Raw genomic sequence first — 17,103 nt, 5'->3', positions numbered from 1 at the left:
GATAGTGGGTGGGAAGGAAAATAGAATATAGTTTAAAACCCTTACAATATGAACAAATGTGAATAATTATCAGGTTATGAAAAAAGGGCACAGAAGCCCCCATGAGACCCCACTGGTTACAACTTCTCTGATCCCTTTCTGATTTTGGTGATAATGATTTCCTTGCTTGTCTTTTCTTTATAGTTTTACCACCCATGTATGTACCCATCCCCCCACACACTATATTGCTGTTTCATTATCCCTGCTTTCAAGTGTATTGACTAGAATAAGACAGCATGTCCTGTTTGGCATCTGGTTTCTTTCACACAACATATGTGTGAGATTCATCCATGTGGTTGTATGCATCAGTAGTTTATTCTTTTTTCATTGCTGTATAGTAGCCTGTCATATGAATCTGCCACAGTGTGTTTCTCCATTCTCGAGCTGATGGAAATTTGGGTAGCTTCCATTTAAGGCTATTGAAAAAATACTGTTGTGAACATTTCTTCCTGTACATGTTTCCTGATGTCCATGTTCAAGTTCTCTAGGATATATACTTAATATAGAACAGATAGATTAAAGATTATGTGTATTTGCAAACTACACTCTCTCCCACTTTAAGATGAAGCAATTGCAACGGGATATGTTTAATAACTTTCCCAAGATCACAAAGTCACACTGCCTGGCTCCCAGAGCACTCTGACTTAATACCCATTGGCATATGATGGGCGCCTAATAATTGTGAGCTGTTATGCTGAGGGTCATTGAGGTTTTGAGGGGGGCTTTCCTTTCCTGTCCCCGTTATTCTGAACTATGTCCCTATAAGTTAATAATTAACTGCCCCTCAAGGAGTCTGTGATCCTAAAGATTTGCCTTTCCCTGGCTACTGTCTGGTTAATCAGTCACTGTCCCTGGCCGAGCAAGGGGCACTGGGTAGACCAGCTGCCTCCAAAGCCCCCTGACCCAGTGTGGAAGTGGTGAAGGGCTCCTGATGCTCCGGACCTGTCGTATGCTCTGCTCCCAAGCTGGCCCCTCCCCGGGGGGCTGGCAGCCCCTCAGCTTTGATGGAGGGGCCTTCCACCTCAAGGGCACGGGAGAACTGACCCGGGCTTTGCTGGTGCTACGGCTGTGTGCCTGGCCGCCTCTGGTCACCCACGGCCTGGCGGTGAGCAGCGATCCCGGGGGGACTAACCTAGGAAGTTCCCGGGGCCTGGTTCTGAGCCCCTGCTCCCTGTCACCCCAGCTCCAAGCCTGGTCTCGGCGACTCCTGGGCTCCCGGCTCTCGGGTGCGCTTCTCCGAGCATCCATCTACGGGCAGTTTGTGGCTGGTGAGACCGCCGAGGAGGTGAGGGGCTGTGTCCTACAGCTCCAGACCCTAGGCCTGCGGCCTCTGCTGGCAGTGCCCATCGAGGAGGAGCCAGACTCGGCTGTCAAGACGGGGTGAGTAGAGGGGCCCGGGCCTAGGGAGGCAGGCAGGCTGGTGGGAAGGGGGCGAGTGGGCTCTTGGCCCTGATGCCCGCTGGCTGGGCAGCGAGGCCTGGTATGAAGGGAACCTCAGCACGATGCTGCGATGCGTGGACCTGTCACGAGGCCTCTTGGAGACACCTGACCCGATGGGGAACGCCCTCATGCAGCTGAAGATGACGGCGCTGATGAGCACTCGGCTCTGTGTAAGGGCCGGCCGGGTGGGAGGGGAGGGGCAGTTGCCCACCAGGTCCCCCTCACCGCCCCACCCACCATCCCATTCCAGAAGGAGCTCGCCTCATGGGTCCGAAGGCCAGGGGAGTCTTTGGAGCTGAGCCCTGAGAGGCTGGCAGAAGCCATGGACTCTGGACAGGTAAGGACCACAGGTTGGGGGAGACTGAATGGTTGGTGGGGAGTGCAAAGGCAGCAGACACCTGGCAGCGGAATGTTCTAAATATTTAACTATCTCTACTTCCCAGGCTTAGAACTATCAGAATAAATGGGGTTACTGCCCTGGGGCATGGCTGGAGAGTAACCGGAATATGGGTCACCTCGGGATTCTAGGCTAGGGGCCTGGGAGCTGGGAGCTCTCATAGGATCAATGAAGACAGTAGCTCTTTACCAATAAAAAAGTAACCAATATTTTTTCAATCAATTCAGCTATGCTAGTGTGTGCTAACTAGCTAGGAGCTATGATTAGACCAGTGGGGTTTTGGTTCATTCATTCACTCATTCATTATTTCATTTAAATTCTTTATTTCCCTATCTTATTTCTACCTTCCCCGCCATCAGTAATCACTTCACCTTGTATAATATACATCTTTTTGTTATCATGATGTGGTTTTGCCAAATATATGCTATTTGGGGGCATATTTTTCCAACATTACAAAAATTTTCATACAGAAAAATCAAAAGAACTTTATGGTGAACACCTGCCGTTGTTAACATTTAACTATTGTTGCTTTTAAATCATATCCATTTCTTTATCCATCCACCCACCCATCTTATTTTCTGATGCATTTCAAAGTAATTTGCAGACATCAGCATGCTTCTCCCCCAAATGCTTCAGAATGCATATCACCAACTAGAGCTCAGAAGTCATTTCTTTTCAGGAAAAATTTATATACAGTGAGATGCATACATTGTAAATGTACCTTTTGATGAGCTTTGACAAACACACACTGGAGCTACTATAATCCCTATCAACATACAGAACATTTCCAACCCTGCAGAAAGTTCCTTTGTGCCCTTCTCCATCAATCTGGGGGTTGGGTATAGTTTTAAATATCTACAAGTAACATTCATCATTATGTTGAAAAACACTCTGATACTGGGAAAGATGGAGAGCAGGAGGAGAAGGAGATGGCTGAGGATGAGGTGGTTAGACAGCATCACCAACTCAATGAACATGAGTTTGAGGAAACTCCTAGAGATAGTGAAGGACAGAGAAGCCTGGCACACCACAGTCTATGGGGTCATAAAGAGTCAGACAGGACTTTGCAGCTAAACAACATTATCTTATCTATTGCATTCTGTTGCTTATGTTTTTCCACTGAGCACTCTGATTTTTAGCTCCCTCCAAGCATCTCTGTGTACATCTAACCCATTTTTTAAAATTACTTATTTTATTTATTTCTTTTTGGCTGTCCTGGGTCTTCATTGCTGCACTTGGACATTCTCTAGTTGGGGAGAGTGGGGGATACTCTAATTGTGGTGCGTGGGATTCCTCACTGCAGTGGCTTCTCTTGGTGCGGAGCACAGGTTCTAGGGCCCGGGCTTCAGTAGCTGTGGTGCACTGGCTTAGTTGCTCCGAGTCATGTGGAGTCTTCCCAGACCAGGAATCAACCCACATCCACTGCATTGGCAGGTGGATTCTTAACCCCTAAACCACAAGGGAAGTCCTAATCCACTGTTTCTAATTTGGGCTTCTGGCCGCCTGGTTTACCTCTCCTGGGATGGGCACCCAGGTGGCCTCTGAGTCTCCATCACCACCAAATAATGCTACCTGGGACCTGCTGATGTTTGTTTTTTAATTTGTAATTTTTTTAATGCATCACAGAACACATAGAGCAGTGCCTAAAGGATCAGCTTTAGAGTGCAACAAGCTTCACCCCTTCCTCAGCATTTCACGGGTACGTGGCAATGGCAGTAATTTCTTCCTAGGGCAGTCTTCAGGACTAAAACCCTTGCCAGGAGGGACCTTCACCATAACAGAAGGGCCCTCCTTCTGTGTCACTCACTTCCCTTGTCTTCCCCAACACCATCAGACCGGATGTTCCTCCTTTTCCATCTCTCCCGGCTCATCCTCAGTCTTCGTGAAGTTTACTCTGCCTGACACTCAAATATAGAGGTTCCCCAGGGCGAGGCCCAGGCTTGCTCCTCACTCCCCTCGAAAGGGCCTTCTCACCCACCCCTCCAGCCTCAGTTTCCCCGATTTGCGTTAATGATGCCCACCTTTCTGTCTCCAGGCCCAGCCTTTCCCCTGACCTTCCCCTGCACCAAACCTCCCCCTGGGTGTCCCCCAGACTTCTCACACCCACTGGGTCCCACACTGGCCTGTGTCTCCCTAAAGCTGTCCCTTCTTCCTGTCCCCATGTCAGAGCCGCCCTGCCGCCCCTACCCCAGATCCCAGCTCCCACCCATCCGTGGTCTTCACAGTCACCGGTTCCACAGCACGGTTTATGACTATCCTGTTCACGGCCATGTCCCAGGCTCTAGCACCTATTCAGGATGTGATAAACATGTCAAATGGGTGAATAAATAAATGAAGCAAGTGAGTTTGGAACAACATATTAACGGTGGAGAACCTACCGACCACTCACAACGTGCCGCGTGCTGTCCTAACAGCTTTACCTATATTTGAGGGAAGCGTTTCCTCTCTGCCTGTGGGTGGGTGTACAGGGTGACGGCTAAGTACTCAGGCTCTGGAGAAGCTGAGGTTTAAATCCTAGGTCAGGCTGTGTGACTTTAGACGAGTAACTTCACATCTTCGTGCCTTCACCTCTGTGTCCCCTCTGTAAAATGGGGGTGACAGTAGTCGCCACCTCAGATGGTGGTGAAGGGTAAATGAGGGCCGGGTCGGCCCCCTCTGAGGGTGGCAGCTCCACCAGCTGCTCATAGCCCAGAACTCCCCCGGACGATGCCCCATGGGGAGAGACGATTCCCTGACTGGGGAGAAGAACTGGGCAGGTAGGTGCCCCTCACTCCTCCCTTCTGGAGAGAGTCTTCTTCCCCAGGATGGGGTCCATATCCATCCTGTCGGCCATGAGTGTGTGTGTGTGTGTGTGTGTGTGTGTGTGTGTGCTAAGTCGCTTCAGTCATGTCCGACTCTTTCTGACCCTATGGACTGTAGCCCTCCAGGCTCCTCTATCCATGGGATTCTCCAGGCAAGAATATTGGAGTGGGTTGTCATGCCCTCCTCCAGGGGATCTTCCCAATGCAGGGGTTGAACCCACATCTCTTGTATCTCCTGCATTGGCAGGTAGGTTCTTTACCACTAGTGCCGCCTGGGAAGGAGTCCTGTTGGCCATAACAGCCCTGAATTCCACCTGCTCCTCTTGTCTAACTTCCCCATTTCTCTGAACCCAGCTGGACTCCCTGAGTCAGCAGCAGCTCACATTCACTGTGGAATCCCCATAAGAAGACCGAGAACTGTGTGCGTCAGTCAGTCGTGGCCAACTCGTTGTGACCCCATGGACTGTAGCCCGCTAGGCTCCTCTGTCCATGGGATTCTCCAGGCAAGAATTACTGGAGTGGGTTGCCATTCCCTTCTCCAGGGGAATCTTCCTGACCCAGGGATTGAACCCAGGCCTCCAGCATTGCTGGCAGGTTCTTTACCGTCTGAGCCACCAAGGAAGATCCCTGTTACAAATGTGTAACAATTCCTTAAATGTCTGTTGAACCTGCACCATGTTCCAAGTGCTGTGCTAGGGGTGGAGACTTGTTGTTCAGTCACTCAATCATGTCTGATTCTTTGCGACCACGTGTACTGCAGCATGCCAGGCTTCCTTGTCCTTCACCATCTCCCAGAGCTTGCTTAAACTCATGTCCGTTGCGGGGTGGGGATGCTGACCAAGATAAATATACGTCCTTTGAGGCACTGACTTGCAAGAGACAATCATTCAAGTCAAAGCCAAAGAGAAAAACAAATCATATATTAACGCATATATGTGGAATCTAGAAAAATGGTACATATGAACCTACTGCAAAGCAGAAATAGAGACAAAGATATAGAAAACAAACATATGGATACCAAGGGTGGGGGGTAGGATGAACTGGGAGATTGGGATTGACATATATTAGTTCAGTTCAGTCGCTCGGTTGTGTCTGACTCTTTGCGACCCCTTTGTGGACTGCAGCACGCCAGGCTTCCCTGTCCATCACCAACTCCCAGAGCTTGCTCAAACTCATGTCCACAGAGTCAGTGATGCCATCCAACCATCTCATCCTCTATCATCCTTTCTCCTCCTGCCTTCAATCTTTCCCAGCATCAGGGTCTTTTCAAATGAGTTAGTTCTTTGTATCAGGTGGCCAAAGTATCAGAGTTTCAGCTTCAGCATCAGTCCTTCCAATGAATATTCAGGACTGATTTTCTTTAGAATGGACTGGATGGGTCTCCTTGCAGTCCAAGAGACTCTCAAGGGTCTTCTTCAACACCACAGTTCAAAAGCATCAATTCTTCAGCACTCAGCTTTCTTTATAGTCCAACTCTCAAATCCATACATGACTACTGGAAAAACCACAGCTTTGACTAGATGGACCTTTGTTAGCAAATAATTTCTCTGCTTTTTAATATGCTATCTAAGGTGGTCATAACTTTTCTTCCAAGGAGCCAATGTCTTTTAATTTCATGGCTGCAGGCACCATCTGCAGTGATTTTGGAGCCCAAGAAAATAAAGTATCTCACTGTTTCCATTGTTTCCCTGTTTGCTATGGAGTGATGGGACTGGATGCCATGATCTTAGTTTTCTGAATGTTGAGTTTTAAGCCAACTTTTTCACTCTCCTGTTTCACTTTCATCAAAAGGCTCTTTAGTTCTTCTTTGCTTTCTGCCATAAGGATGGTGTCATCTGCATATCTGAGGTTATTGATATTTCTTCTGGCAATCATATACAGTATTATATGTAATGCAGATAACTAATGAGAACCTACTGTATAGCACAGAGAACTCTACTCAATGCTTTCTGGTGACCTACATGGGAAGGAAATCCAACAAAGGACAATATGTGTATGTATGGCTGATTCACTTAGATGCATAGCAGAAATTAACACATCATTGTAAAGCAACTATGTGTGCTGTGCTGTGCTCAGTCTTGCCTGACTCTTTTGAGACCCCATGGACTGCAGCTCACCAGGTTTCTCTGTCCATGAGATTCTCCAGGCAAGAATACTGGAGTGAGCTGCCATTTCCTCCTCCAGAGGAGCTTCCCAACCCAGGGACTGAACCTGTGTCTCCAAGTCTCTTGCATTGGCAGGTGGATTCTTTACCACTGAGCCAATGGGGAAGCCAAAAAAAGCAACAATAAAAGCAAAAAAAAAGTCCAATAAAAAGTCAAGACAAAAAACCAAAGCTGAGTGCAGACTTGCTCAGCTGCCGGTCACATGGTGGGGAGGGGGCGCAAGTGCACCCAGCAGGAAATTCGTTCTTTTTAAAGGTTAGGTTACCCTCTGGGTCTCAGTTTCCTTATTTGTAAATTGGAAATTATGTTTACTTAATTGTTTTAGGGAATCACAGTAATTAATGCAGATAAAGTAGGTACATTCGAAATTGGGTTCCGAGAGTTTTCCTGTATTAGTAAACCGCCTTTTCACTTGAGCTCTTCTGAAAGGTTCCTGTTTATTAGAAGTGATCTTGGATTCATACGTGAAGGGTACTGCAGAGACAGACACAGAAAAAGACTGCCCTCTCTTTGCTCTATTCATAAGAGTGTGAAAAATGTTTAATTATTAAAAAAAAAAAAACCTCAAAGCGGATATGTAACAAGTATAAATAAGCATTGTAGAATGAGATGGTTGGATGGCATCACCAACTCAATGGACATGAGTTTGGGCACAATCTGAGAGAGAGTGAAGGACAAGTAAGCCTGGTGTGCTGTGGTCCATGGGGTTGCAAAGAGTCAGACGTGACTTAGCAACTGAACAACAACAAGGACTTCTCCGGTGGTCCAGTGGCTAAGACTCCATGCTCCTAATGCAGGGGGCTCAGATCCGATCCCTGTCAGGAAACTAGATCCCAAATCTCACAACTAAGAATTCGAGTGCTGCAACTAAAAGATTCTGCATGCTGCAACTAAGACCCTGAACAGCCAGATAAATAAATTTTAAAAAACAAGCATTGTAGGGAAAAATAAGGCCGAGGAAGGGGAAGGGAAAGCCCCAGCTAGAGAGTTGCAAAATCAAACCAGAGAAAATAAAGACCCTGTTGAGAGGTTGAAGTAGGGTGGATGGACATCTAGGGGAACAGTATTCCAGGTGGAAGGAACAGCCAGAGCAAAGGCTCTGAGGTGGGAAGGTACCTGGCATGTTCAAAGAGTAGCTGGGAAGCCAGTGAGGTCGCAGAGCAGTGAGTGAGGTGAAGAGTGGGAGGAGGTAGAATAAAGGTCAGACCAGGGGAACCTTGTGAGTTGCAATGAAGCATCCTGAAAAACTAACGCAAGGTAATACTCATGACTCTTATTAGGAGCTGGTTACTGTTCTTAGATGCTAATTCTAAGTCACTTCGCTTTCCCAGCTTTGGCTTTCTCACTGGAAAATGGAGCTTGGAACAACATCTGCCTACTAGGATCATCGTGAAGATTAAATACATAAGATGGCATTTGAAGTCACCTATTATTATAACAGTAATAACATGTATTAAGTGCTGAGGGCTTCCCAGGTGGTACACTGGTAAAGAATCTGCCTATCAAAGCAGGAGGTGCAAGAGACATGGGTTTGATCCCTGGATCAGGAAGATCCCCTGGAGGAGGAAATGGCAACCCGCCCCAGTACTCTTGCCTGGGAAATCCCATGGACAGAAGAGCCTGGCAGGCTATGGTCCATGGGGTCTCAAACAGTCAGACACGACTGAGCACACACAAAACAACAAAAACATTGAGCACTTATCATATGCTGGCCCTGTCCTGTCCTGTTTATGGCCAGGCACTTCTCACATATTAACCCATTTTTATCCACACAGCAACTGAATGAGGTAGATACTATAATCATCCCCATTTTACAGAGGAGAACATTGAGGCCCAGAGAGGTTACATGACTTGTTTAAGGCCACACAGTGAATGGTGGAGCCAAAACTCAAACTCAAATTCTGGGCTCTCAACCCGTGTGTGCGTGTGTGTGTGTGCTAAGTCGTTTCAGTCATGTCCGACTCTATGTGAGCCCACGGGACTGTAACTGGCCAGGCTCCTCTGTCCATGGGATTTCCCAGGCAAGAATACTGGAGTGGGTTGCCGTCCCCTCCTCCAGGGGATCTTCCTGGCCCAGGGATAGAACCGGCATCTCTTACCTGCACTGGCAGGCAAGTTCTTTACCACTAGCACCACCTGGGAAGCCCGTCCATCCATGTATTATACCTCAATAAATAGTATCTATATGACACAGCTGCTTTCCAGATTTCTAGTAATTTCTAAATTTTTTTCCCTGCCTGCTGGTGGGTGAGAGGAGGCTTGGGCTCTGGAAGGGTCCAGAAGGCCTGAGTCACCTTGTCTCCCCACTGCCCCCCAGGACCTCCGGGTCTCCTGCCTCAACACCGAGCAAACACGACATCTCCAGGCCTCTCTGAGTCGCTTGCAGCGGGTGGTACAGGTAACAGCTTCTGCCGAGGCCTACCTCCACTGCATCTGCTTGCTGGTCACCCCCGGGGCCCAACTGCAGTCCCTCTCACCCTCAGCACGCCCGGGCACAGCGCGTGAGGCTCCTGGTGGATGCCGAGTACACCTCCCTGAACCCAGCACTCTCTCTGCTGGTGGCTGCCCTGGCCACGCGCTGGAACAGCTCCAGGGAAGGCGGGCCCTGGGTGTGGAACACTTACCAGGCCTATCTGAAGGTGTGTGGTGCACTCCGGGGATGGGGGGTGTGGTCGGGGACAAGGGGCTGCAGGTCAGGGTCCCAGCGCCTTGATCTGAAGCTGCCCATGTGCTCCACCAGGACACCTATGAGCAGCTGAGGCGGGATGCTGAGGCCGCAGACAGGGCTGGCCTGGCCTTTGGAGTGAAGTTGGTACGAGGGGCGTATCTGGACAAGGAGAGAGAGATGGCCCGGCTCCAGGGAACCGAAGATCCCACTCAGCCTGACTATGAGGCTACCAGTCAGAGGTGGGACAGGGGCAGGCCGGCCTCTGAGATGAATAATTGTTGCTGTGGTTGTTCAGTAGCTAAGTTGTGTCTGACTCTGTGACCCCATGGACTGCAGCATGCCAGGCTTCCCTGTCCTTCACTATCTCCCGGAGTTTGCTCAAACTCATGTCCATTGAGTCAGTGATGCTATCTAGCCATCTCATCCTCTGCCGGCCTCCAGAGGAATAGCATTAGCATCCAACCTTTGATTAGAGCTCATTCCCCACAGTGTCCAGCAACCTATATGCATTTACAGGTCTCTCTCTCTCCCTGACCAGGAGACTGTCACTTCCCACCTGAACAGCAGCCTGCTCCCTTCTCTGTCACCCCTTCCCAACCTGTCGCCAGCGGGGAGCCTGTTAATACCTGTGTCAAATCTCCCTCCTCAGTTCAAATCCTCCCATAGCTCCCAGCACACCCTTGATAAACCCCAGATCCTCGCAGTGGCCTGCAGTCCTGTCCCCTCACTCACTTCACTCCAGCCACACTGGCCTCCTTGATGACCCCAGGGACTTTGCACTTCTTGTTCCCAGTGCCCAGAACCTTCTCCCTCCAGATGGCCATGTGGCAGGGCTCAGTCACTCACCTTTTTAGGTCTTTACTTGTTGGGACTTTCTCAGGGGACCTTCTTGCCCTCCCTACCAAAAACTGAAACACACCACACCTTCTCTTCTTGGATTTATTTTTCTCCCAGCACTTATTGGCAGCAGAGCTTTGGTATTCAGTCGCTTGTTGTCTTTTTCTCCCATAAGAGCGGGGGCCCAGGAGGGCAGCGTTTTCTAACTCATTCACTGCTGAGTCCTCAGTGCTTAATACTGCTCCTGCTCCATGGGAGGTGCTCGGTACAGGTCTGGTGAATGAATGAGTAAACAACCCCAAGCAGTAGATACTATTGCTCTCTATTTCACAGAGGATGGAACTGAGGCACAAAGAGGTGACATCTCTCACCCAAGGTTGCAGAGCTAGTGTGAGTGGCAGTGCCAAGATTTGAGCCTTGGCAGACTGGCTTCCCTGGTGGCGGTAGCAGTAAAGAACCCTCCTGCCAATGCCAGAGATGCAGGTTCGATCCCTGGGTCATGAAGATCCCCTGGAGGAGGACATGGCAACCCACTCCACTATTCTTGCCTGGAGAATCCCATAGACAAAGAAGACTGGCGGGCTGCAGTCCCTCGAGTCACAGAGTCGGACACGACTGAAGTGACTTAGCACTTGCAGACTGACTCTAGAACCCTCATTCTGATACACCTCTAATCACAGGCAAGACATGGCTGAGCTCCTGGGGCCACCATCTCATGGCCTGAGAAGAAAAGATTTATTCTTTCAATACACACTTGCTGATCACTTGTTTTAGATCAGGACGTGTGTTGGATTCTGGTTGCGGTAGCAATCCAGTTGGACCCCAGGCCCTGTTCTCATGGAGCTTTCAAAGCCTGATTCCATTTCCCAGTGGACAAGGAGGGGTCTGTACAGCCACAGGGACTTACCAAGCCCCCACAGAAAGTGGTCAAGCCATGAAGGCTAAGCTTGCATCCAAAGCCCATGAAGCCTCCTAGGCACATTTGTGTCCTACGGGCTTAATCATTTGGAATCTTGTTTTTTTTTTTTACTGAGATATAATTCACATACCATACAATTTGATATTTTAAACTACAATTCAGTGGCTTTTAGTATATTCATCAAATTGTGCAGCCATCACCACCAATTTCAGAACATTTTCATCATCTCAAAAAGAAACTCTGGGACTTCCCAAGTGGTCCAGTGGTTAAGACTCTGAGGATCCACTGCAGGGGAAAATGGACTCGATCCCTGGTCTGGGAACTAAGGTCCCACATCCCTCAGCAAAACAAACAAACAGACAGACAGACAGACAAACAAACATGGCACAGACAAAAAAAAAAAACCCACATATCCATCAGCTGTTTTTGTTCAGTAGCCAAGTTGTGTCCGACTCTTCGAGACACCATAGACTGCAGCTCGCCAGGCTTTCCTGTCCCTCACCATCTCCAAGAGTTTGCCCAAGTTCATGACCATTGAATCAGTGATGCCATCCAACCATCTCATCCTCTGTCGCCCTCTTCTCCTTCTGCCTTCAATCTTTCCCAGCATCAGGGTCTTTTCCAGTGAGTCAGCTGTTTGCAATGTACTGGAGTTTCAGCTTCAGCATCAGTCCTTCCAAAGAGTATTCAGGGTTGATTTCCTTTAGGATTGACTGGTTTGATCTCCTTGCTTTCCAAGGGACTCTCAAGAGTCATCTCTAGCCCTGCAGTTCGAAAGCATCATTTCTTTGGCACTCAGCCTTCTTTATAGTCCAGCTCTCACATCTGTACAAGACTACTGGAAAGACCATATCCTTGACTATATAGATTTTGGTGGCAAAGTGATGTCTTTGCCTTTTTAACACACTGTCTATGGTTGTCATAGCTTTCCTGCCAAGAAGCAATCATCTTCTAATTTCATGGCTGCAATCACCATGCAGTGATTTTGGAGCCCAAGAAGAGAAAATCTGTCACTGCTTCCACCTTTCCCCCTTCTATTTGCTAATTTGCTAATACAAATGTCCATTAGCAGTCACTCATAATTCCCATCCCTTTAGGCCCTGGAAGCCACTAATCTACTTTTCGTTACTATGGATTTGTCTCTTCTGGACATCTCATATTAGTGGAGTCACATAATACTTGACCTTCTGTACCTGGCTTCTTTCACTCAGCATAATGCTTTCAAGGTTCAACCATGTCCTAGCGTGTGTCAGTGCTTCATTCCTTGTTACGGTTGAATAATATTCCATTGTATGGAGAGACCACATTTGATTTATCCATTCACCAATTGATGGCTATTTGGATTGTTGACACTTTTTGTCAGTTGTGGACAGTGCTGCTGTGAACATTCATGTATATATATTTTTGGTAAATGTACATTTTAAATCCTCTTAAAAGTCCAACTCTCTAGGACTGGAATGTCTGGGTCCTATGGTCACTCCTGGCATCCCACTCCAACACGCTTGCCTGGAAAATTCCATGGATGGAGGAGCCTGGTGGGTGACAGTCCGTGGGGTTGCAAAGAGTCAGACACGACTGAGCGACTTCACTCACTTCACTTCACTACGGTCACTCCATGTTTAACTTTTTGAAGAACTGCCAGATGGTTTCCCAAAGTGGCTGCAGCCATTTAGACTCACACTAGCACAGTGGGAGAATTTCAATTTCTCCACATCTTCTCCAGCACAGTACCATTAACATTTTAATAGAGATTTTAAATAAATAATACATTCACATGATTCAAAAATCAAAATGGGGACTTACCTGGTGGTCCAGAGGTTAGGACTCCATGCTTCTACTTTGAGGGGAGTGGGTTTGATCCCCAGTTGAAGATCTAAGATCCCACATGCCACTCTCTGCACGGCCCCCCAAAAAAAAATCAAAATGACACAAAAATGAACAGGCTGACAGAGCTCACCTCCACCCACATCCCCATCCAATCATAGGGGGGGTCCCTGCCCCCACAGGGGCCCTCCACTATCCTCTGGATGTTCATTTAGCCAGTCCCAAACTTACAGACATTTGGGGTGTTGCTAACCCTGCTCTGCAGACATTGCTGAAGTGAATGTCGGTGGGTAAATGTCATCTCCTGTGACATGGCCCTTTGCTGTGAGACTGCCATTGTGCCAAAGACTTTAGGTCTACCCTCATCTCACTCCATCCTCACAACAATGCTAACAGGTGAACGTGTGTTGTTAAAGAGAAGAAAAAGGCTCAGAAAGAAGATGTCCCTCATGGCTGAGGCAGGTGGGATGTAGGTACTTCCTGACTTCAGGGTCCTTGCCCTTAGGCACCCTGCCCCTCAAGGACATAAATCTCCAGTCTCTGGGGCCTGACCCTAACTCACCAGGTGCCATAAGCTGACCCTTCATCTCCCTTCAGTTACAGCCGCTGTCTGGAGCTGATGCTGACCCAAGTGTCCCAACGTGGCCCCATGTGCCACCTCATGGTGGCTTCCCACAATGAGGACTCTGCTCGCCAGGCAACCAAGCGGTATGAAGTAGGGGAATGGAAATAAGTGCCCAAAGGGTGGTTGACAAGGGGAAGGACTGTGTGGGCCAGTAGGTTCAAAGGGGGTCTGGGGAGAATATTCAAAATATTCAACCCCTGCTACACCTGTAGGCTCCAGCTGAACAAGGAACTGCCCCTTATTTGCTGGGGAATAGGGAAGTCCAAACATTTCAAGAAAGGAGCTGAGACTCACCGGGGAGCTTTCAGGGGTCCCAGGGCCATGGTTATTTATCAGTGAGTTTGGAAATACTTCAATATTTGAATAACTAGAAGAGCCATATGAGTGTGCCGTGGCTAACTTTCAGCTCTGGATCCAGCCACTGTCTGGATTGATGATGTGACCTTTTTTGTAGCATGTGGGAGCTGGGCATTCCTCCAGATGGGCCAGTCTGCTTTGGACAACTTCTGGGGATGTGTGACCATGTCTCCTTGGCACTGGGTATGTAAGTGATCCGTCCCTCCCAGCCCCCTACTCCCACCTCCCACCTAACCTGCCCCAGCCTCATTCCCTCCCAGACAGATCCCTTCTCCCATTCCCAGACGATGCCTGGCCAGGCTCCCATCAACAGCCTGCAGCCAGCCAAGCGGCAGGCCCTTCCAGAGAGGTCTGTCCCATATCTGAAGGCCTCGCGGGCCTGTCTCTGCATCTGTGCTCTGTTGTTTCTGTCTTGATCTTGGTATCTTGGTTCTTAATCTTGGTATCTTGTTTCCCGTCTGCTTTGTTATCTTTACTGTACTGTTCCCCAGGGCCCAAGACCAGAAGATTTATGTTTTCTTCTGTCAGGAGCTAAGGGGTACAAAATCACTGTACCCTAACTTCACAGCTTGAGATTTCTAGAGATATCCCAAGGATCCACACTGGGGCTGCAAATATTTTAGGAGACTAATCCACGGTAACGGGCTTCCCGGGTGGCTCAGCAGTAAAGAATCTGCCTGCAATGCAGGAGATGCAGGAGACGCAGGTTCGGTCCCTGGGTCAGGAAGATCCCCTGGAGGAGGGTATGGCGACTCACTCCAGTATTCTTGCCTGGAGAATCTCATGAACAGAGGAGCCTTGTGAGCTAACAGTCCATAGCCTGTAGGCAAAGTCTGACAATGACTGAAGTGAATGAGCGCACAGACACACCACCCATGGCCACAACCTTTCACAGATGGATTTGTTTTCTTCCTTGCTCTGTTGATGGTCAAGGCCAACTTTCCTTATGAGAGAGTTGACTTATTGTTAACTCTTACTCTGAGGGTCTAGATTTTGAGGTTCACACTTAATCTGGGGAAGCTCTTCTTTGTAACTCTTAATCCTGGTCACGCTTTAGGCCTCCATTTCTGTACCCCCTTAACTTTGAAGTCATTAGACAGAAACTCAGTTTTGACCTCAGGAAAGAAATGCTTCTTGTGTAATCCTTCTGCTCTGGGTTCTCTGTTTTTTTAATTTTTAAATTTATTTTTGGCTGTGCTAAGTCTTCATTGCTCCGTGGTCTTTTCTCTAGCTGTGGTGAGCAGGGGCTTACTCTCTAGTTGCAGTGCATGGGCTTCTCATTGCAGTTTCTCCTGTTGCAGAACATGGGCTCTAGGCATTGGGGCTTCAGTAGTTGCGGCATGTAGGGTCAGTATTTGTGGCACGTGGGCTTAGTTGTCCAGTGGCATGTGGGATCTTCCCAGACCAGGGATTGAACCCCTGTCTCCTGCATTGGCAGGCAGATTCTCTGCCACTTAGCCACAAAAGAAGCCCCTCATTTTCTCTTAATTCTTGAATTAGCAAATTCCTTATTCTCTTTGCTTCCCTAATAGCTCAGTTGGTAAAGAGTTCGCCCACAATGCAAGAGACCACGGTTGGATTCCTGGGTCGGGAAGATTCCCCTGGAGAAGGGATATGCTACCCACTCCAGTATTCTTGGGCTTCCCTTGTGGCTCAGCTAGTAAAGAATCCACCTGCAATTTGGGAGACCTGGGTTCAATCCCTGGGTTGGGAAGATCCCCTGGAGAAGGGAAAGGCTACCTACTCCAGTATTCTGGCCTGGAGAATTCCATGGACTGTATAGTCCATGGGGTTGCAAAGAGTTGGACATGACCGAGCAGGTTGTGTCCGCTTGGACACACTTTCACTTTATTCTCTTTGCAGCATTTTTATAACTTTGAGAATTTTTTATTTTATTTTTTTCCCAATTATTTTTATTAGTTGGAGGCTAATTACTTTACAATATTATAGTGGTTTTTGCCATACATTGACATGAATCAGCCATGGATTTACATGTGTTCCCCATCCTGAACCCTTCTCCCACCTCCCTCCCCATCCCATCCCTCTCGGTCATCCCAGTGCACCAGCCCCGAGCACTTGTCTCATGCATCCAACCTGGACTGGCGATCTGTTTCACACTTGATAATATACATGTTTTGATGCTGTTCTCTCAGATCATCCCACCCTCGTCCTCTCCCAGAGAGTCCAAAAGTCTGTTCTATACATCAAGAATTTTTTATTTTAATGTTTACTCCAGGAGTTTTAGTTTTTTCAGCAGAAGATTTTGTCCAACTCACCTAATCTGTCATGCTCTCAGAAATGGAAGTCTCTGTTCCAGATGGAGCCTAGGGGAGCCTCTCACCAAACTTGAGCCCACACCCTGCCAATACTCTCCCTCCAGGGCAGGCTGGCTATGCTGTGTACAAGTCCATCCCCTATGGCTCCCTGGAGGAGGTGATCCCTTACCTGATCCGGAGGGCCCAGGAGAACCGAAGTGTACTACGGGGTGCCCGCAGGGAACAGGAGCTGCTCAGCCAAGAACTTCGGCGGAGGCTGCTGGGGCGGGGCCTGAGGGTATCCCCCCATTAGCACCCCCAGGAGTCACGTGGTCAATAAAGTTCTTGAGCTGTTGCCCAGGCAGCTGCCTTGCACCGAAGCCACCTATTTGGGGAAGGGCTCATCTTGACCTCAACCAGCCCAAGTTCGGGGGCTCTGTGGCTCAAGAGGATCTTTACACGACCCTAGAGCACAGCGAGGGCATTGATCAAAGACTAAGGAGGTCCCCCCGCAACTCTGGGGCAGTCTGTCCTGCAAAGGGCCTGGGGTCAGCTCTACTCAACCAGTCAGTGGCTGACATGGGAATTTTCTTCACTCCTGTGGACACCCAGGTAAACACCACAGATGAAAAGCAGACACTGAAAACACTGAAATCTAGAGGCTGGGCTAAGGCCACACATCCAGGGAGGGCAGAGAGAAGAGCAAATCACTGTCTCACTTAATAAACATTTACTGAGGCTCCTTCTGAGCTAGGCTCTGAGGTAAACAATGCTGG

The 17,103-nt window shown here is 48.6% G+C and overlaps 1 protein-coding gene across 1 annotated transcript; it reads left to right on the top strand.

Annotated features, from left to right (window-relative positions):
* Positions 1–882: 882 nt before the first annotated feature.
* PRODH2 (proline dehydrogenase 2) lies at positions 883–16,702 on the top strand. The gene is made up of 10 exons (XM_043893366.1): positions 883–1,144; positions 1,223–1,419; positions 1,511–1,649; positions 1,730–1,816; positions 9,160–9,240; positions 9,326–9,481; positions 9,583–9,749; positions 13,688–13,798; positions 14,170–14,255; positions 16,453–16,702. Exons 1-10 carry the CDS (start codon positions 971–973, stop codon positions 16,638–16,640), a joined length of 1,386 nt encoding a protein of 461 aa, XP_043749301.1. The 5' UTR covers positions 883–970; the 3' UTR covers positions 16,641–16,702.
* The last annotated feature ends 401 nt before the right edge of the window (positions 16,703–17,103 follow it).

The sequence above is a fragment of the Cervus elaphus genome, chromosome 4, assembly GCF_910594005.1.
Source record: "Cervus elaphus chromosome 4, mCerEla1.1, whole genome shotgun sequence".
NCBI classification, from domain to species: Eukaryota; Metazoa; Chordata; class Mammalia; order Artiodactyla; family Cervidae; genus Cervus; species Cervus elaphus.
The sequence above is the reverse complement of the archived record's forward strand: the minus strand, read 5'-3'. Positions and strand labels throughout refer to the sequence as shown.